This window comes from Pseudophryne corroboree, chromosome 6 (assembly GCF_028390025.1).
Source record: "Pseudophryne corroboree isolate aPseCor3 chromosome 6, aPseCor3.hap2, whole genome shotgun sequence".
NCBI lineage: Eukaryota > Metazoa > Chordata > Amphibia > Anura > Myobatrachidae > Pseudophryne > Pseudophryne corroboree.
In genome coordinates, this window is record NC_086449.1 from 812,850,762 (window position 1) to 812,872,379 (window position 21,618).

General features: G+C 49.9%; 1 protein-coding gene across 5 annotated transcripts in view; it reads left to right on the forward strand.

Annotated features, from left to right (window-relative positions):
• Positions 1 to 1,356: 1,356 nt before the first annotated feature.
• PRDM4 (PR/SET domain 4) overlaps positions 1,357 to 21,618 on the forward strand; it is a 28,494-nt gene continuing 8,232 nt past the window's right edge. Inside the window, exons 1-9 of one of the 5 annotated variants that reach the window (XM_063929064.1) lie at positions 1,357 to 1,458; positions 2,557 to 2,685; positions 3,379 to 3,512; positions 4,125 to 4,310; positions 5,180 to 5,944; positions 7,348 to 7,497; positions 8,901 to 9,019; positions 16,664 to 16,749; positions 17,086 to 17,213. In XM_063929064.1, coding sequence (XP_063785134.1) covers positions 3,380 to 3,512; positions 4,125 to 4,310; positions 5,180 to 5,944; positions 7,348 to 7,497; positions 8,901 to 9,019; positions 16,664 to 16,749; positions 17,086 to 17,213 — 1,567 coding nt within the window. In that variant the 5' untranslated portion in view covers positions 1,357 to 1,458; positions 2,557 to 2,685; position 3,379. The other 4 variants (XM_063929061.1, XM_063929063.1, XM_063929062.1 and 1 more) reach the window with 4 other exon arrangements.

The window sequence follows — 21,618 nt, forward strand, 5'->3', positions numbered from 1 at the left end:
AACGCTGGCGTGCCCAAGCGTTTGTAGGGAGGGTTCCTGACGTCAATTCCGGTCCCGGACAGGCTGATGTGATCGCAGCGGCTGAGTAAGTCCTGGGCTGCGCAGAGACTGCACAAGTTCTGTTTGTACAGCTCTGCTACACATGTGATCGCACACTTGCAAAGTGAAAATACACTCCCCTATGGGCGGCGAGTATGCCAACGCAGGGCTGCAAAAAAAACCTAGCGAGCGATCAGGTCTGAATTAGGAACTATGGCCCTCATTCCGAGTTGTTCGCTCGGTATTTTTCATCGCATCGCAGTGAAAATCCGCTTAGTACGCATGCGCAATGTTCGCACTGCGACTGCGCCAAGTAACTTTACTATGAAGAAAGTAATTTTACTCACGGCTTTTTCTTCGCTCCGGCGATCGTAATGTGATTGACAGGAAATGGGTGTTACTGGGCGGAAACACGGCGTTTCTGGGGCGTGTGGCTGAAAACGCTACCGTTTCCGGAAAAAACGCAGGAGTGGCCGGGGAAACGGTAGGAGTGCCTGGGCGAACGCTGGGTGTGTTTGTGACGTCAACCAGGAACGACAAGCACTGAACTGATCGCACAGGCAGAGTAAGTCTGTAGCTACTCTGAAACTGCTAAGTAGTTAGTAATCGCAATATTGCGAATACATCGGTCGCAATTTTAAGAAGCTAAGATTCACTCCCAGTAGGCGGCGGCTTAGCGTGTGTAACTCTGCTAAATTCGCCTTGCGACCGATCAACTCGGAATGAGGGCCTATATCTTTGTTTAACTCAAAGTGATGGAATATGGGGGTGTGGCCTGTGGGGGGGAGGGGGGTAGTTTCCTGCGAAACCATGCCTCCTACCCATGCTTCAGGTGGACGAGGTGGGGGGATGGGTGCGCATTAATATTCTCAGTTATATAGCGCACACATATTCCGCGGCGCTTTATGATGCATATTTGCCCATTCACATCAGTCCCTGCCCCGGTGGAACTTAAGCTGGGTACACACTAGAACAATCTCGTTTACGCCCAAATCAGAATGATATATCTGCTGGGTCATTTAATGTGTATGGCCAGTCCGCGCGTTCCTGCAGCCGCATGCGATATCTTCCGGTCGGCCGTGCTGCAGTGATCGTTACGTCCTTCGTTACATCGTTCTCTAATATTTCTCAGGAGCCAATGAACCTATCAGTATATTTTTAGATTGCAGGCGGAAACCGTAGTACCTGAGAGTACATACAAACTCCACACATTCCCATTGGTGGGAATTGATCCAAGACCTCAGTGCTGTGAGGCAGTAATGCTAACCGTTACACCAACCGTGCTGGCCAGGGTGAGGGGGTGGGCAGAGGCACAGGAAGAGGCATGGGAGGCACCGGATAAGGAGGATAAGGGACCGGGCGGAGGAGCCACAGGATGAGCAGGACCCGTGAGACGAGCCGCAGCCTCCCGTCACTATGGTAACGCCTGGGCTACCAGTGATCTCTGACCTGCTGGCCGCGACGCGATTGGTCCCGTTCCCCCTGGCGTGACGTCGCTTCCGTGCGCGCCATCTTGGGAGTGGAGGCGGAGAGAGGGAGATAGAGAGCGGCTCTGCTGGAGAGGGGTGTGAGTGAGGGGCACCGTGCCTGCAGCCATGGCTCCCCTCTCGTGTGTGTGCCTCACTGGGAGCACCTGGGCTGTGGGTGCGGCGCCACGGCTCCTCTAGAACCACAAGTCCCAGCATGCCTTAGTTGCCGGCCAGAGGCGGGGTATAGGAGGCCTGCGGCAGGTCAGTGAGAAGTAGGTAGGTGGCTGTGTATATAGGACTGTGGTGTGCCCGTGTTCATTATGTGAGGGACTATACCCATTGCTGGTACTGTGAGTACTCTGACACTGAGAGTACCTGCTGCTGCTGCCGGGGGATGCTCAGCACCCTACATTATATACTGCCTCATTCTATCCTCTCCGTCTGTATGTATGAGACATCTGTGTCTGACAGTCATACATCCATGTTCTGTATGTGAGGGACTATACCCATTGCTGGTACTGGGAGTACTCTGACACTGGGAGTACCTGCTGCTGCTCAGCTCCTCTGCCCCCTACATTATATATTGGCTTATTCTATCTGTACAAGACCTGTATGTCTGACAGGTGATTCATCTATACCCAGGGCTGGCACTGACATTGGGAGTACCTTGTGCTGCGGGGGGTTGCTTAGCGCCTCTGCCCCCTACATTATATACTGCCTCATTCTATCCTCCTCGTCTGTATGAGATATCCATGCTCTATATGTGAGAGACTATACCCAGGGCTGGCAATGTGAGTACTCTGACACTGGGAGTACCTGTATGTCTGACAGTGATACATCCATACTCTGTATGTGAGGGGTGGGACTATACCCAGGGCTGGCACTGGGAGTACTCTGACACTGGGAGTACCTGTATGTCTGACAGTGATACCGCCATGTTCTGTATGTGATGGACTATACCCAGGGCTGGCAATGTGAGTACTCCTGACACTGGGAGTACCTGTATGTCTGACAGTGATACCGCCATGCTCTGATGTTTATCTTGCAGCAGCTGCGCTGTCGCCAATCTGTTCTCCAGCACATAAAATGGAAGCTTGTCACCCGCGGGGTCTGTCTGTCCATCCAGGAGCGAGATTTATCTAGGAACGAAACCGGCAGCAACAACAAAGTGACGCAGGTACAATACAATGTGGATACAGGAATAAATACCCCAGAGATGAGAACATTACCTACATTACTGGACCTATGGGTGCTTCATCCACATCTCCGATTGCTCTTTATGTCCGTGGAGCCATGGTGCTAGTCTCATACATCGGAGATCATTACCTATTCAGATTGACGGAATCATTCTAAAGTCAGTCCCTCAGTGCTAAATTGTGTTTTCATTGTATTTGTCATTTATCATGTGAGCTGTGCAATTTCTATGATCTCTTATTTCATTCATACATACTGAGACTTGGTGTTGCAGTTTGTGCACCATTATTGTGAGTTTGGGGTAAGTGTACCCTGGTGTTGGTGCTTTGCTTGCCCCCTGGGTGAGTAGTGGCCACCAACCATCGGATTCCAAGCAGTTTTGTGCAAATACAGGATTCCGGCGGGCGAGGGGTGCAGCAACATTGCGGCGTTTAAACGCCATGTCAACTCGCACCCTTCGCTTGCAATTAAATTCCCCATTTAATCTCCGTTTATTTGCTCCTCTGGTTACAATCACAGAAAAGTAAGATGTATAACGATTTAATAACAAGAAGATATTCCCACTTATACATATACGAGGAGATGAGATACTGTTGATCGTTAAGGGTCCCACCTGATTAGTGCATGTGAGCTTGCGGTTGTGTACAGAAGTATTGCACCTGTTTTCGCCTTGCAGGATGAATGAGTTGAATCTTAGCGCTGTGGGTATGGACCAGCTGACTGCTTCCTCCGTTGCCAACGCTCTCCCGGTCACGGCGAGCCACCTGGGGCTCACGTCATCACCGCCTCACAATGCCCTCACCGCGCCAGGTAAGCATTGCCTACTGCATACAGTGCAGGCTCTGCAAGAGTAACATAAACATGAGACATCCCTGTTCGGACTTGTCTGTGCTGATCACAGGGAACCGGATAAGCCGGAATAATCACCATTATAGAAGGGAACTCTGCATCAAGCTTTGGGGGTCATTCCGAGTTGATCGCTAGCTGAAAATGTTCACTGCGCAGCGATTATGCAAAAAAAGGCACTTCTGCGTATGCGGCGCAATGTACTTTCACAATGGCCGATGTAGTTTCACACAGGGTCTAGCGAAGATTTTCAGTCGCACTGCTGGCCGCAGAGTGATTGACAGGAAGTGGGCGTTTCTGGGTGTCAACTGACCGTTTTCAGGGAGTGCTCGAAGAAACGCAGGCGTGGCTGGGTGAGCTCTATTGAGCTACTCTAAAAGTGCACAAAAAAATTTTGCCGCCGCTCCGCGATCCTTTTGTTTGCACTTCTGCTAAGCTAAAATACACTCCCAGTGGGAGGCGGCATAGCATTTGCACGGCTGCTAAAAACTGCTAGCGAGCGATCAACTCGGAATGACCACCTTTGTCATTATATCTGATGTACTGTTTATTCCCCCCCCATCTCTGTCTCCATAGGTCTGCCAGTGGCTATCCCTAACCTCGGCCCGTCTTTGAGTTCGCTTCCTTCTGCCCTCTCCGTCATGCTTCCAATGGGAATTGGGGATCGGGGTGTAATGTGTGGCCTCCCGGAGAGGAATTACACGCTGCCACCGCCACCGTACCCGCACCTGGAGAGTAGCTACTTCCGGCACATACTGCCTGGTACTGTATTCTGACTAAGGGGGCGTTCTATCATTTATTATTTGATTTGAATTGAATTACATCTTGCAGCCAAGGCACCGCCGGGTGGGTTAGAATTGGAATCATTTGTTCCCGGCCCTGTTAGCAGTAGGATGTCTTAGCTTTTATTCTGTCACCCGACGTGCCCTACATTATATTGTAACCACTTACAGCGAAGAGGGGACCTTGTGGCCGGCAAGTGGTTCATGGAGTTTGCTTTTAACATTCTGAAGTTATTGGCTATTCTCCTTTTCTTCTAATTGAATGGATTTTTTTTTTCTTCCCTTTTTGCCGCTAAAGGGGATTTTTTTACGGGTTGCAGTCAGAATTTCAACAATGACGTTCGGTCGACATGGTCAAAATGTCAACACCAGAATGTTCACAGTACATTTTTGTGTCCTTTTTGGATTTAGTGTTAGGCTAAAACAAACAAAAAACTGTGTGTCCACATCCTGGGGTTGATTTTACGAACATGTCGACCTAACCTGTGTGTCAACATTCTGAACGTCGACTTTCCCTACCACACCTACCTAGCTATTTTGTGGCCTTAATCGTTACTGTGTCACATTTTGTGCCTTACGCCTGCAAAAGGGGTTCAACCCATATAATGGGGTAGATTTATGAAAGCATCTAAACATAAGAAGCAATGCTGTTGGCTATAGCAACTAATCAGTCTTTCTGTCATTTCTCTGTTGCGTTTTAGAAAATGATTAATCTGGTTGCTATGGGCAGTATTACCACTTCTCATTTTAGAAGCTTTAGTAAATATGCCCCAATGTATTATAGCACTGGCGAAACTGCAGTAGGCGTTGCTCTGATGGAACTGATCGTCTTATTTCTCTTTGTTCCAGGAATCTTATCCTATTTAGCGGACCGGCCGCCCCCCCAGTACATACACCCCAGTTCTCTGAATGTGGACGCTAACGGTGGCCTTCCTGTTTCCAGCAATACCTCGTCTCTGGACCATTACCAGTCGGGGGGCTCGGTGGGACTGGAGGCTGGAATAGTGTCCCTGGACTCTGGCTCAGTAGGCGGACATGGTGGCCAGCGCTTACACCCCAGTGATGCCCATGAGGTGGTGCTGGAAGCAGGGATGAGCATGGATAATGTGTCCCGGGTTACCAGCCCTATAACAACAGACCGCATTACAGAGGAGCTGACGATAGAAGGGGTGACCGGGGAGCACGCTCAGATCTCCAGTGTTTCACATTCCCACGAGTCCCTGACCGTGGATGCCAACCTACCTCCCGACGCTGTCGGCCTCCCCCTGCACAGCGGATCACTGGAGCTTCCCGTTGTCATGGAAACGGAGCATCACATGGTCGCTCGGTCCGGCATCTCGGAGAGCTCCCTCAGCGACGCCATCCACACGGTGTCTTTGAGCAGTAACCCCGTTAGCGTGGCGCTCTCTACTTCCCACCAGCTCTCATCGCTGACCTCGGTGTCCCTGCACGCGGCTGGGATCAGCTTGGAGCCAGTCACGGTGTCTTCCATTACCCAGGAGGTGTCGCTGGCAGGCGGGCACGTGGATGACGGGAATCTGACCTTTGTTCCGTCCTCGCTGCAGATAGATTCCAATTCCGATAAGGAAAACATGGCCACTCTCTTTACAATCTGTGAGTGCGTTTCCCATGTGACCTGCTCATTTTAGTGATGTGTTTGCTGGCACGCCATGCCGTGCGAGAATCTTCTAGTGCCGGGCGTCTTTTTTTTTTTTTCCCCCTGAAAATGCGTCTTAGTTGCAACACAATAGGGCTAGGATACACCAGGAGCTGAGCTGATTAATGTGATGTGATACCTGTATAATTGTGTTAGTCTCTGAATCTGTGCACGAAGTGATACAATGCAGCATCCGCAGTTCTTTTCCAATACAAGTTCTGTTGTGCTCCGTATACAGACTCAGCCACACACAATATATCAAATTGATCAGCGCAGTCTCCTGGTGCGCCCTAGTTGCGTTGCATTTCCGGCAGAAATGGCGTTCGATGTTAGCCGGGTTGCATGTGATCTAGCGGATCACTCACGCCAGGCATCTAATGCGGCATGGTGTATTGAGGCTGGATGTATGAAGACACATCTGTACTAAGCCTTGGAGAGAGATAAACTACCCACCACTCAGCTCCTTGCTGCTTTAGCTCTCTCCACGTTGCCACTCTCCAAGGCTTAGTTCATCTGCCCCTAAATGCTTTTTATAATTAGTTCCTTCTGCCTTAACACAGTTCTAATGGATGTTCAGCGTGCAGGTCTTTTACACCAGGGAGGTTAGGCCGGTGTTTGGCGGCTGCACGTGGTCCTCTCCTGTAGCTGTATGGTAGTTTTATACTGGTTTATATTAGTACCGCAGTCCTAGCCATTGCTGACAGGGTGAGTTCTGTCAGAAATACGCATTCTGCTTTCGCATCTCTTACTTGGGTGTGGTATGGAAGGTAGATAGTAACTAGATCGACAGGGTCTCTAGGTCGACAGGTCAAAAGGTCGACATTAGTTTTTTATGGTGGGTTTTGTGCCGTTTTCTTGGTAGTGACCGGGAACCCCAATTATTGCACCGTCTCCCCTCGCATGGCTCGCTTCGCAGATTACCGTTCCAATCGTAGTCCACGTGGATCGTTAAATATAAAAAGGCTCAAAAAAAGAAAGAAAAAAAATCGTGAAAAACTCATGTCGACCCTTTGACCTATCGACCTAGTTACTGTCGGCCAATAGTGGTCGACCTAGTTACTGTCGAGCTAGAGACTGGATCCCCTCTTACTTCTAACAGCTTAGTCTGTGTAATGCTCCTACTGTAGATATGGATAAGAGAGTTTGGAATTTCACAGAAATATGGCAGTGTGCAGCGAGCACCTGAATGAACAGCTGTTTTCATGTCTAAAAATATACAATTGTAGCACACAGATATCTATAAACTATACAGATGATTGTCATTTAGGATGGTTGGAAATATTTGTCTGTTCAGCAGGATCAGTGATGGGGGACTGTGTAGAGTCTCCGGTATCTGACCATGTCACCTCCTATCTTGCAGGGTGTACGCTGTGTAACCAGGCGTATCCATCTGACTGCCCAGAGCACGGGCCCGTTACCTTCATTCCAGACAGACCCATCGAGAGCAGGGCCCGTCTGTCCCTTCCCAAGCAGCTGGCGCTGCGGCAGTCTGTGACCGGGGCTGATGTGGGTAAGATGAACCAGGGTGTCTGCTTTTACTGCTCCAGACTCTTCTTGGCTTCTTTGGGGGTCTATTCAATTACAGTCGGAATTTCTGACAAGTCGTAAATACGGCTCTAATCCGACACCCCCTATTCAATTGCGGGCGTGTTCGAAAGGTTTCGCCATTGTCGAAAATGGACCAAAATATTGTCGGAAACACCCGCGGATCCGCGGCTAATCCGCCAATCCACATGTTTTCCGACAAGTCAGAATAACGGCACTGGAATTGAATAGGTCAAATCCAGATTTGACCTATAAAAGTCGAAAACTGCAGTTTTTGGCGGAAATTCTGACACTAATTGAATAATAATTGTGATCTATAAAAACATCTAGTTATGGCTAATAGAGTAGCAGCCTATGACGTGTGTTTGTTCTGTGACACATTGGTTATGGCAAAATACCGTCATATTAGTGACCTGGCTAAACGTAATTAGAAGGGGTGTGCGAAGAAACAGAAGTGTTTTATCGGGGACCATAGAGGAGAGATGCAGGCGGTGCTTGGGGAACAGTCATGTACAATCACAGATTAATCTCACCGGCCAAGGGGGTGATTCAGATGTGATCGTAGATGTGCTAAATTTAGCACATCTACGATCAGTTACTCAGACATGTGGGGGTACGCCCAGCACAGGGTTAGTCCGCCCCACATGTCAGGCCCCTCCCCTCCATTGTACGGCGGTGATGCTTTTGCACCCGCTGAGTAGCTCCCTGTCTGCGCTGGCAGGCGGCTACCCGCCGCGTCCCGGGTCGCTGCGCTTGACGTCACGCAGCTACCGCGGACTGCCCCCGCAACGGAGCGGACACATCTGCGCCATCGGTACGCCCCCTCCTTCCTCGCAACAGCCTCTGCATGTTAAGCAGGCAGAGTCGATCGCAGCCCTGAGATGCTTTTACATGCACACTCCCCAAAGGGCTTCAGACTGCGACCACTGCCGCTGCAGTGATCCAATCCGAATTAGGCCCCAAGTTCCCTGCTGAAATCTTCTGTTGGTTAGATACACTCGGCAAGAGCTTATCTAACAGCCCCTGGATGGGAAGTGTCTTCTCTGTACAGTGGACGGTGAATCCTACACCGCCCCCTATATACGTCCAGCCTCTCCTCCGCTATCAGTACCCAGATGTTGGTCTTATAACAATTCATAAGTGCGTTACTCTGAGAGCATCTGTGTGTAGAGCTCGCACCACTCTCCGTGTGTGCTTCCAGCTCTGATTGTGTGCGCTGATGTAAGGGTATAATACAGGAACGATCACTGATTTCTCCATGGTACCCTTGTGTATATGTACAGCCACTGAGAAACCCTTTAGTGCCATGAGGTGTGGCCGGTAAGGTTCCTCTCAGAGCACAGTCCCACCTGTGTGTCATTATTCCAGGTGTGTGTGCCCAGGAGGATATTGCCGTCAGGACCTGCTTTGGACCATTGATAGGACAAGAGAGCCAGACCCTGGAGGTTGCCGGCTGGACGGACAAATCTGCCAATCACATCTGGAAGGTGTGTCCTGCTACACAGCGCTGCGTGTGCCTGTTGTTGTGAGGGAGGGGCCTTTTCTGGGCAAACCTCTGTGTTATGGGATTCCCTCTGTTAAATTATTGCACATGGGGGGTCATTCCGAGTTGATCGCTCGCTAGCAGTTTTTAGCAGCCGTGAAAACGCTATGCCGCCTCCCACTGGGGAGTGTATTTTAGCTTAGCAGAAGTGCGTATGGAAGGATCGCAGAGCGGCTACAAAATAATTTTGTGCAGTTTGAGTAGCATCAAACCTACTCAGCGCTTGCGAGCACTTCAGACCATTCAGTTCCTGTTTTAACGTCACGAACACGCCCTGCGTTCGGCCAGCCATGCCTGCGTTTTTTCTGGCACACCTGCGTTTTTCCGAACACTCCCTGAAAACGGTCAGTTGCCACCCAAAAACGCCCTCTTGCTGTCAATCACTCTGCGGCCAGCAGTGCGACTGAAAAGCTTCGCTAGACCCTGTGTAAAACTACATTGTTAGTTGTACTAGTACGTCGCACATGCACATTGCGCTGCATACGCATGCACAGAAGTGCAGTTTTTTTGCCTCATCGCTGCACAGCGAACGAATGCAGCTAGCGATCAACTCGGAATGACCACCATGGTGTCGTATAAAACTTATTCCATTGCAGCCTGAATTTCTATTAGTGCCTCTGTACTGTGCTGTTATTCCCTTTATAGATAGAAGAATTATGCTGTCTGTAATCAGCATTTCTCTATCGTCCTAGTGGATGCTGGGGTTCCTGAAAGGACCATGGGGAATAGCGGCTCCGCAGGAGACAGGGCACAAAAAGTAAAGCTTTTTCCGATCAGGTGGTGTGCACTGGCTCCTCCCCCTATGACCCTCCTCCAGACTCCAGTTAGATTTTTGTGCCCGGCCGAGAAGGGTGCAATCTAGGTGGCTCTCCTAAAGAGCTGCTTAGAAAAAGTTTAGCTAGGTTTTTTTATTTTACAGTGATTCCTGCTGGCAACAGGATCACTGCAGCGAGGGACTGAGGGGAGAAGGAGTCAACTCACCTGCGTGCAGGATGGATTGGCTTCTTGGCTACTGGACATCAAGCTCCAGAGGGACGATCACAGGTACAGCCTGGATGGTCACCGGAGCCACGCCGCCGGCCCCCTTGCAGATGCTGAAGACAGAAGAGGTCCAGAATCGGCGGCTGAAGACTCCTGCAGTCTTCAAAAGGTAGCGCACAGCACTGCAGCTGTGCGCCATTTTCCTCTCAGCACACTTCACACGGCAGTCACTGAGGGTGCAGGGCGCTGGGAGGGGGGCGCCCTGGGAGGCAAAATGATTACCTATAAAGGCTAAAAATACCTCACATATAGCCCTAGAGGCTATATGGAGATATTTAACCCCTGCCTAATTTTTCTAAATAGCGGGAGACGAGCCCGCCAGAAAAGGGGCGGGGCCTATCTCCTCAGCACACGGCGCCATTTCCTCTCACAGCTCCGCTGGTCAGGACGGCTCCCAAGTCTCTCCCCTGCACTGCACTACAGAAACAGGGTAAAACAGAGAGGGGGGGGCACATTTATGGCGATATTTTGATATAACAAAGCAGCTATAAGGGAGCACTTATTATAAGGCTATCCCTGATATATATATAGCGCTTTTGGTGTGTGCTGGCAAACTCTCCCTCTGTCTCCCCAAAGGGCTAGTGGGTCCTGTCTTCGTTAGGAGCATTCCCTGTGTGTCTGCTGTGTGTCGGTACGTGTGTGTCGACATGTATGAGGACGATATTGGTGTGGAGGCGGAGCAATTGCCAAATATGAGGATGTCACCCCCTAGGGAGTCGACACCGGAATGGATGCCTTTATTTATGGAACTACGGGATAGTGTCAACACGCTAAAGCAGTCGTTTGACGACATGAGACGGCCGGACAATCAATTAGTGCCTGTCCAGGCGACTCAAACACCGTCAGGGGCTGTGAAACGCCCTTTGCCTCAGTCGGTCGACACAGACCCAGACACAGGCGATGACTCCAGTGGTGACGGTGACGAATCAACCGTATTTTCCAGTAGGGCCACACGTTATATGATTTTGGCAATGAAGGAGGCGTTACATTTAGCTGATACTACAGGTACCACTAAACAGGGTATTATGTGGGGTATGAAAAAACTACCTATAGTTTTTCCTGAATCAGAAGAATTAAATGACGTGTGTAATGAAGCGTGGGTTGCCCCTGATAAAAAGCTGATAATTTCAAAGAAATTATTGGCATTATACCCTTTCCCGCCAGAGGTTAGGGAGCGCTGGGAAACACCTCCTAGGGTGGACAAGGCGCTAACACGCTTATCTAAACAAGTGGCGTTACCCTCTCCTGAGACGGCCGCACTTAAAGATCCATCAGATAGGAGGATGGAAAATATCCAAAAAAGTATATACACACATGCAGGTGTTATACTACGACCAGCTGTAGCGACTGCCTGGATGGGCAGTGCTGGGGTAGTTTGGTCAGAGTCCCTGATTGAAAATATTGATACCCTGGACAGGGACAATATTTTACTGTCGTTAGAACAAATAAAGGATGCATTTCTTTATATGCGTGATGCACAGAGGGATATCTGCACACTGGCATCACGGGTAAGTGCTATGTCCATTTCGGCCAGAAGAGCTTTATGGACGCGACAGTGGACAGGCGATGCGGATTCAAAACGGCATATGGAAGTTTTGCCGTATAAAGGGGAGGAGTTATTTGGAGTCGGTCTATCAGATTTGGTGGCCACGGCTACAGCCGGGAAATCCACCTTTCTACCTCAAGTCACTCCCCCACAGAAAAAGGCACCGACTTTTCAACCGCAGCCCTTTCGTTCCTTTAAAAATAAGAGAGCAAAGGGCTATTCATATCTGCCACGAGGCAAAGGTCGAGGGAAGAGACAGCAACACGCAGCTCCTTCCCAGGAACAGAAGCCCTCCCCGGCTTCTACAAAAGCCTCAGCATGACGCTGGGGCTTCTCAAGCGGACTCGGGGACGGTGGGCGGTCGTCTCAAAAATTACAGCGCGCAGTGGGCTCACTCGCAGGTAAATCCCTGGATCCTGCAGATAATATCTCAAGGGTACAGGTTGGAATTAGAGACGGATCCACCTCGCCGTTTCCTGAAGTCTGCTTTACCAACGTCCCCCTCCGAAAGGGAGACGGTTTTGGAAGCCATTCACAAGCTGTACTCTCAGCAGGTGATAGTCAAGGTACCTCTTCTACAACAAGGGAAGGGGTATTATTCCACTCTTTTTGTGGTACCGAAGCCGGATGGCTCGGTAAGGCCTATTCTAAATCTGAAGTCCTTGAACCTGTACATAAAGAAGTTCAAGTTCAAAATGGAGTCACTCAGAGCAGTGATAGCGAACCTGGAAGAGGGGGACTTTATGGTATCCTTGGACATCAAGGATGCGTATCTCCACGTTCCAATTTACCCCTCACACCAGGGGTACCTCAGGTTCGTTGTACAAAACTGTCACTATCAGTTTCAGACGCTGCCGTTCGGATTGTCCACGGCACCTCGGATCTTTACAAAGGTAATGGCCGAGATGATGATTCTTCTTCGAAGAAAAGGCGTATTAATTATCCCATACTTGGACGATCTCCTAATAAGGGCGAGGTCCAGAGAACAGCTAGAGATGGGCTTAGCACTGTCTCAAGAAGTGCTAAAACAGCACGGGTGGATTCTGAATATTCCAAAATCCCAGTTAATGCCGACAACTCGTCTGCTGTTCCTAGGGATGATTCTGGACACGGTTCAGAAAAAGGTTTTTCTCCCGGAGGAAAAAGCCAAGGAGTTATCCGAGCTTGTCAGGAACCTCCTAAAACCAGGAAAGGTGTCTGTACATCAATGCACAAGAGTCCTGGGAAAAATGGTGGCTTCTTACGAAGCAATTCCATTCGGCAGATTCCACGCAAGAATTTTCCAAAGGGATCTGTTGGACAAATGGTCAGGGTCGCATCTTCAGATGCACCTACGGATAACCCTGTCTCCAAGGACAAGGGTGTCTCTTCTGTGGTGGTTGCAGAGTCCTCATCTATTGGAGGGCCGCAGATTCGGCATACAGGATTGGATCCTGGTGACCACGGACGCCAGCCTGAGAGGCTGGGGAGCAGTCAAACTTCCAGGGAGTATGGACGAGCCTGGAAACGTCTCTTCACATAAACATTCTGGAACTAAGAGCAATATACAATGCTCTAAGCCAGGCAGAACCTCTGCTTCAGGGAAAACCGGTGTTGATCCAGTCGGACAACATCACGGCAGTCGCCCATGTGAACAGACAGGGCGGCACAAGAAGCAGGAGTGCAATGGCAGAAGCTGCAAGGATTCTTCGCTGGGCAGAGAATCATGTGATAGCACTGTCAGCAGTGTTCATCCCGGGAGTGGACAACTGGGAAGCAGACTTCCTCAGCAGACACGATCTTCACCCGGGAGAGTGGGGACTTCATCCAGAAGTCTTCCACATGCTGGTAACCCGTTGGGAAAGACCAATGGTGGACATGATGGCGTCTCGCCTCAACAAAAAACTGGACAGGTATTGCGCCAGGTCAAGAGATCCGCAGGCAATAGCTGTGGACGCGCTGGTAACGCCTTGGGTGTACCAGTCGGTGTATGTGTTTCCTCCTCTGCCTCTCATACCAAAAGTATTGAGAATTATACGGCAAAGAGGCGTAAGAACGATACTAGTGGTTCCGGATTGGCCAAGAAGGACTTGGTACCCGGAACTTCAAGAGATGATCACGGAAGATCCGTGGCCTCTACCTCTAAGGAGGGACTTGCTTCAGCAGGGTCCCTGTCTGTTTCAAGACTTACCGCGGCTGCGTTTGACGGCATGGCGGTTGAACGCCGGATCCTAATGGAAAAAGGCATGCCGGAAGAAGTCATTCCTACTTTGATTAAAGCAAGGAAAGAAGTAACCGTGCAACATTATCACCGAATTTGGCGAAAATATGTTGCGTGGTGCGAAGATCGGAGTGCTCCGACGGAGGAATTTCAACTGGGTCGATTCCTACATTTCCTGCAATCAGGATTGTCTATGGGTCTCAAATTGGGATCTATTAAGGTTCAAATTTCGGCTCTGTCGATTTTCTTTCAAAAAGAATTGGCTTCAGTCCCTGAAGTCCAGACCTTTGTTAAGGGAGTGCTGCATATACAGCCCCCTGTGGTGCCTCCAGTGGCACCGTGGGATCTCAATGTAGTTTTGGATTTTCTAAAATCTCATTGGTTTGAACCACTAAATAAGGTGGATTTGAAATATCTCACTTGGAAAGTGACCATGCTTCTAGCCCTGGCTTCTGCCAGGAGAGTGTCAGAATTGGCAGCTTTATCTTACAAAAGCCCATATCTGATTTTCCATTCGGACAGGGCAGAACTGCGGACTCGTCCGCATTTTCTCCCTAAGGTGGTGTCAGCATTTCATCTGAACCAGCCTATTGTAGTGCCTGCGGCTACAAGTGACTTGGAGGACTCCAAGTTACTGGACGTTGTCAGAGCATTAAAAATATATATTGCAAGAACAGCTGGAGTCAGAAAATCTGACTCGTTGTTTATATTGTATGCACCCAACAAGATGGGTGCTCCTGCGTCTAAGCAGACGATTGCTCGTTGGATCTGTAGCACAATCCAACTGGCACATTCTGTGGCAGGCCTGCCACAGCCTAAATCTGTAAAGGCCCACTCCACAAGGAAGGTGGGCTCATCTTGGGCGGCTGCCCGAGGGGTCTCGGCATTACAACTTTGCCGAGCAGCTACGTGGTCAGGGGAGAACACGTTTGTAAAATTTTACAAATTTGATACTCTGGCTAAGGAGGACCTGGAGTTCTCTCATTCGGTGCTGCAGAGTCATCCGCACTCTCCCGCCCGTTTGGGAGCTTTGGTATAATCCCCATGGTCCTTTCAGGAACCCCAGCATCCACTAGGACGATAGAGAAAATAAGATTTTACTTACCGATAAATCTATTTCTCGGAGTCCGTAGTGGATGCTGGGCGCCCATCCCAAGTGCGGATTATCTGCATAAATTGTACATAGTTATTGTTAACTTATTCGGGTTATTGTTGTAGGAAGCCATCTTTCAGAGGCTCCGCTGTTATCATACTGTTAACTGGGTTTAGATCACAAGTTGTACGGTGTGATTGGTGTGGCTGGTATGAGTCTTACCCGGGATTCAAAATCCTCCCTTATTGTGTACGCTCGTCCGGGCACAGTACCTAACTGGAGTCTGGAGGAGGGTCATAGGGGGAGGAGCCAGTGCACACCACCTGATCGGAAAAAGCTTTACTTTTTGTGCCCTGTCTCCTGCGGAGCCGCTATTCCCCATGGTCCTTTCAGGAACCCCAGCATCCACTACGGACTCCGAGAAATAGATTTATCGGTAAGTAAAATCTTATTTAATATAGGACAGGAACTTCCCTGCATTTGCCCTTTAATTTAGAATAAACTGGAGCCAATGTGAGTTGGTATTCTGTATAGTACATACGGGCAGATGTATTAACCTGGAGAAGGCATAAGGAAGTGATAAACCTGTGATAAGTACAAGGTGATAAAGGCACCAGCCAATCAGATCCTAACTGTTAATTTACATATTGGAACTGATTGGCTGGTGCCTTTATCACCTTGCACTTATCACTGGTTTATCACTTCCTTATGCCTTCTCCAGGTTCATACATCTGCCCCCATAATACTCTCTGCTCTAGAGCAGAACCCGATGTCTGTCCCATTTGATGACAAGTCGGCGCTTTACATACACCCTCAGGCTGCCTCGTTGCCTATAAATCTCCGCAGACCGCTGGCAGGAATTGTGTAGTGCTTTGTAACTGTCCCTCGTCACTATCACATACTGCGCCTATAAGGTATTGAGAGAGATTTATTGTACAGACCCATGTGACCAGTACATTGGTAAGCAGGTGTTTCCTTTTTATAGTCAGCAGTATGAGCTAAATGGCCGAACTTGCACCCACTCTCCTCCAAATATCCCTGACAATCCTTCTACATTATATGGTTGTAGTATTGCAGTTCTTTGGTCGCATTGAACGGCGATGTCATTGCGGTCCGTAACGTCTGACCCTATCTCCGGAAAGGAGATACCCGGATCTCTGTCCCTGACTAATGAAGTGGACATTTCATCGCAGCATTGTACAAACGATGCACTGTAGTTTGACGTGTCTTATATACAGTACTTTGTTATAGTCAGAAGGGGTCTATATGTAGTATACTGCGATAAACGCAAAATGGCAGCGTTTGGTCGCCGTTTTGTGGGCGCCGTCCGGCCAACGCAGGCGTGGCCGGACCAATGCGGGGAGTGGCCTGCAGCGGCTGCATGACGTCACACGCAGCCTCTGCGGGCCGGGGAGCGATGAGTAGCTCCCGGCCAGCACGCTAAAGCTGCGCTTGTCGGGAGCTACTCTTGAAGTGCAAAGGCATCGCCGCTGTGCGATGCCTTTGCACTTCTGCTGGGGGCGCCACTGACATGCGGGGCGGGCTAGCCCTGTGCTGGGCGTCCCCCCCCGCATGTCTGAGTTCATGATCGTAGCTGTGCTAAATATAGCACAGCTACGATCAACTCTGAATGACCCCCTTTTGTTACTATTTCTGATTTGCTATATTAGGTATGGAAGGGTTTTAATGAGTTTTGTGATTGTCCCAGATTTACAACAACAACGTGATGGAATTCTGCATCATAACCACGGACGAGAACGAATGTAACTGGATGATGTTTGTCCGTAAGGCGAGGTAGGTAGATATAACGGGAAACAAAATGATCTGTTAGATGTTTTTAGGTTTTGATTTCTGAGTATTGAAAGGGGTCGTCCACAATTGGGGTGAGGGGTGCTAGGGAGTCAGGACCATTGCTGTTGTATTAAAAGGAAATAAACAGATCTGCTCCTACAGAACCGTTTACTTACTGTCGTTTTTATTTGCCAGTTTATAATGTGAAAGCAGACACTAGTGTTTGTAGCCCTCGCACTGTGTGGGCGGTTACCCTCTCACCTTCAGTGCTTTCACGAGAGAGGAGCAAAGTACTTTAATCCTGCACGTCCAATCCAGTGACTGGCCTGCCTCTTTCAGGAACCCGGAGGAACAGAATCTGGTGGCTTACCCTCATGACGGGAAGATCTATTTCTACACCACACAGGACATTCCGGCACAGGAAGAGCTGTTGTTCTATTACAGCCGGGACTATGCCGTGCAGATGGGTAATAACCGCTATATCGCATGGCACCGGGGAGCTTTTATGTTGTGTATAGAGAGATGAGAATCTCACACTGCCAGCTGCAAAACCTGACATGCACATATAGAATTTCTCTGACGTCCTAAGTGGATGCTGGGACTCCGTAAGGACCATGGGGAATAGCGGCTCCGCAGGAGACTGGGCACAACTAAAAGAAAGCTTTAGTCTAACTGGTGTGCACTGGCTCCTCCCACTATGACCCTCCTCCAGACTTCAGTTAGAATCTTGTGCCCGGCTGAGCTGGTTGCACACTAGGGGCTCTCCTGAGCTCCTAGAAAGAAAGTATATTTTAGGGTTTTTATTTTCAGTGAGATCTGCTGGCAACAGACTCACTGCGACGAGGGACTAAGGGGAGAAGAAGCGAACCTACCTGACTGGAGATAGTTTGGGCTTCTTAGGCTACTGGACACCATTAGCTCCAGAGGGATCGAACACAGGACCCGACCTCGATCGTTCGGTCCCGGAGCCGCGCCGCCGTCCCCCTTACAGAGCCAGAAGCATGAAGATGGTCCTGGAAATCGGCGGCAGAAGACTTCGGTCTTCAACAAGGTAGCGCACAGCACTGCAGCTGTGCGCCATTGCTCCTCATGCACACCTGACACTCCGGTCACTGATGGGTGCAGGGCGCTTGGGCGGGGCGCCCTGAGCAGCAATATAAATACCTTGGCTGGCTAAAAATCACAATATATAGTCCCAGAGGCTATATATGTGATAAATACCCCTGCCAGAATCCATAAAAAAAGCGGGAGAAAAGTCAGCCGAAAAAGGGGCGGGGTTATCTCCCTCAGCATACTGGCGCCATTTTTCCCTCACAGCTCCGCTGGAAGGATTGCTCCCTGGCTCTCCCCTGCAGTTTCAAGCTACAGAAGGGTAAAAAAGAGAGGGGGGGCACTAAATTTAGGCGCAGTATAACTTATATAGCAGCTATAAGGGGAAATAATTCAGTTAATCCCTGTGTTATATAGCGCTCTGGTGTGTGCTGGCATACTCTCTCTCTGTCTCCCCAAAGGGCTTTGTGGGGTCCTGTCCTCTGTCAGAGCATTCCCTGTGTGTGTGCAGTGTGTCGGTACGGCTGTGTCGACATGTTTGATGAGGAGGCTTATGTGGAGGCGGAGCAGATGCCTATAAATGTGATGTCACCCCCTGCGGGGCCGACACCTGAGTGGATGGTATGTGGAAGGAATTACGTGACAGTGTCGACTCCTTACATAAAAGGTTTGACGACATTCCGAATATGGGACAGCCGGCTTCTCAGCCTGTGCCTGCCCAGGCGTCTCAAAAGCCATCAGGGGCTCTAAAACGCCCGCTACCTCAGATGGCAGACACAGATGTCGACACGGATACTGACTCCAGTGTCGACGACGATGAGACTAATGTAACTTCCAATAGGGCCACACGTTACATGATTGAGGCTATGAAAAATGTGTTGCACATTTCTGATGTTACCCCAGGTACCACAAAAAAGGGTATTATGTTTGGAGAGAAAAAACTACCAGTAGTTTTTCCTCCATCTGAGGAGTTAAACGAAGTGTGTGAAGAAGCGTGGGCTTCCCCCAATAAGAAACTAGTAATTTCTAAAAGGTTACTAATGACGTACCCTTTCCCGCCAGAGGATTGGTCACGTTGGGAAACATCCCCTAGGGTGGATAAAGCGCTCACACGCTTGTCAAAGAAGGTGGCACTACCGTCTCCGGATACGGCCGCCCTAAAGGAACCTGCTGATAGAAAGCAGGAGGCTATCCTGAAGTCTGTATATACACACACAGGTATTATACTGAGACCAGCTATTGCTTCAGCATGGATGTGCAGTGCTGCAGCTGCGTGGTCAGATTCCCTGTCGGAAAATATTGATACCCTAGACAGGGACACTATATTGCTAACCGTAGAGCATATTAAAGACGCAGTCTTATATATGAGAGATGCACAGAGGGATATTTGCCGGCTGGCATCTAAAATAAGTGCAATGTCCATTTCTGCCAGGAGAGGGTTATGGACTCGGCAGTGGACAGGTGATGCAGACTCTAAAAGGCACATGGAAGTTTTGCCTTATAAAGGTGAGGAGTTGTTCGGGGATGGTCTCTCGGACCTAGTTTCCACAGCAACAGCTGGGAAGTCTGCATTTTTACCCCATGTTCCCTCACAGCCAAAGAAAGCACCGTATTATCAGGTACAGTCCTTTCGGCCCCATAAGGGCAAGCGGGTTAAAGGCGCGTCCTTTCTGCCCAGAGGCAGAGGTAGAGGGAAAAAGCTGCAGCATACAGCCAGTTCCCAGGAGCAAAAGTCCTCCCCCGCTTTCTCTAAGTCCACCGCATGACGCTGGGGCTCCACAGGCGGAGCCGGGTACGGTGGGGGCCCGTCTCAAAAATTTCAGCAATCAGTGGGCTCGCTCACGGGTGGATCCCTGGATCTTTCAAGTAGTATCTCAGGGGTACAAGCTGGAATTCGAGACGTCTTCCCCCCGCCGTTTCCTCAAATCTGCCTTGCCAACAACTCCCTCAGGCAGGGAGGCAGTGCTAGAGGCAATTCACAAGCTGTATTCCCAGCAGGTGATAGTCAAGGTGCCCCTACTTCAACAAGGACGGGGTTACTATTCCACAATGTTTGTGGTACCGAAACCGGACGGTTCGGTGAGACCCATTTTAAATTTGAAATCCTTGAACACATATATAAAAAAATTCAAGTTCAAGATGGAATCGCTCAGGGCGGTTATTGCAAGCCTGGACGAGGGGGATTACATGGTATCACTGGACATCAAGGATGCTTACCTGCATGTCCCCATTTACCATCCTCACCAGGAGTACCTCAGATTTGTGGTACAGGATTGTCATTACCAATTCCAGACGTTGCCGTTTGGTCTATCCACGGCTCCGAGGGTATTTACCAAGGTAATGGCCGAAATGATGATACTCCTTCGAAAGAAGGGAGTTTTAATTATCCCGTACTTGGACGATCTCCTGATAAAGGCAAGGTCCAGGGAGCAGTTGTTGGTCGGGGTAGCACTATCTCGGGAGGTGCTACAACAGCACGGCTGGATTCTAAATATTCCAAAGTCACAGCTGGTCCCTACGACACGTCTACTGTTCCTGGGGATGGTTCTGGACACAGAACAGAAAAAAGTGTTTCTCCCGGAGGAGAAGGCCAAGGAGCTGTCACCTCCAGTCAGAGGCCTCCTAAAACCAAAACAGGTGTCGGTGCATCACTGCACGCGGATCCTGGGAAAGATGGTAGCTTCCTACGAAGCAATTCCATTCGGCAGGTTCCATGCAAGAACTTTTCAGTGGGACCTGCTGGACAAGTGGTCCGGATCGCATCTTCAGATGCATTGGCTGATAACCCTGTCTCCAAGGACCAGGGTGTCTCTGCTGTGGTGGCTGCAAAGTGCTCATCTTCAAGAGGGCCGCAGATTCGGCATACAGGACTGGGTCCTGGTGACCACGGATGCCAGCCTTCGAGGCTGGGGGGCAGTCACACAGGGAAGAAACTTCCAAGGGCTATGGTCAAGTCAGGAAGCTTCCCTACACATAAATATTCTGGAACTGAGGCCCATTTTCAATGCCCTCAGTCAGGCAAAACCCCTGCTTCAAAACCAGCCGGTACTGATCCAGTCAGACAACATCACGGCAGTCGCCCATGTAAACCGACAGGGCGGCACAAGAAGCAGGACGGCGATGGCAGAAGCCACAAGGATTCTCCGATGGGCGGAAAATCACGTGTTAGCACTGTCAGCAGTGTTCATTCCGGGAGTGGACAACTGGGAAGCAGACTTCCTCAGCAGGCACGACCTCCACCCGGGAGAGTGGGGACTTCATCCAGAAGTCTTCCAACTGATTGTAAACCGTTGGGAAAGGCCACAGGTGGACATGATGGCGTCCCGCCTAAACAAAAAGCTAGAAAGATATTGCGCCAGGTCAAGAGACCCTCAGGCGATAGCTGTGGACGCTCTAGTGACACCGTGGGTGTACCGGTCGGTTTGTGTGTTCCCTCCTCTTCCTCTCATACCAAAGGTACTGAGGATAATAAGGAGAAGAGGAGTAAGAACTATACTCATTGTTCCGGATTGGCCAAGAAGAGCTTGGTACCCGGAACTTCAAGAAATGACCTCAGAGGACCCATGGCCTCTGCCGCTCAGACAGGACCTGCTGCAGCAGGGGCCCTGTCTGTTCCAAGACTTACCGCGGCTGCGTTTGACGGCATGGCGGTTGAACGCCGGATCCTGAAGGAAAAGGGCATTCCGGAGGAAGTCATTCCTACGCTGATTAAAGCTAGGAAAGAAGTGACCGCGAACCATTATCACCGCATTTGGCGAAAATATGTTGCGTGGTGTGAGGCCAGGAAGGCCCCAACGGAAGAATTTCAGCTGGGCCGTTTCC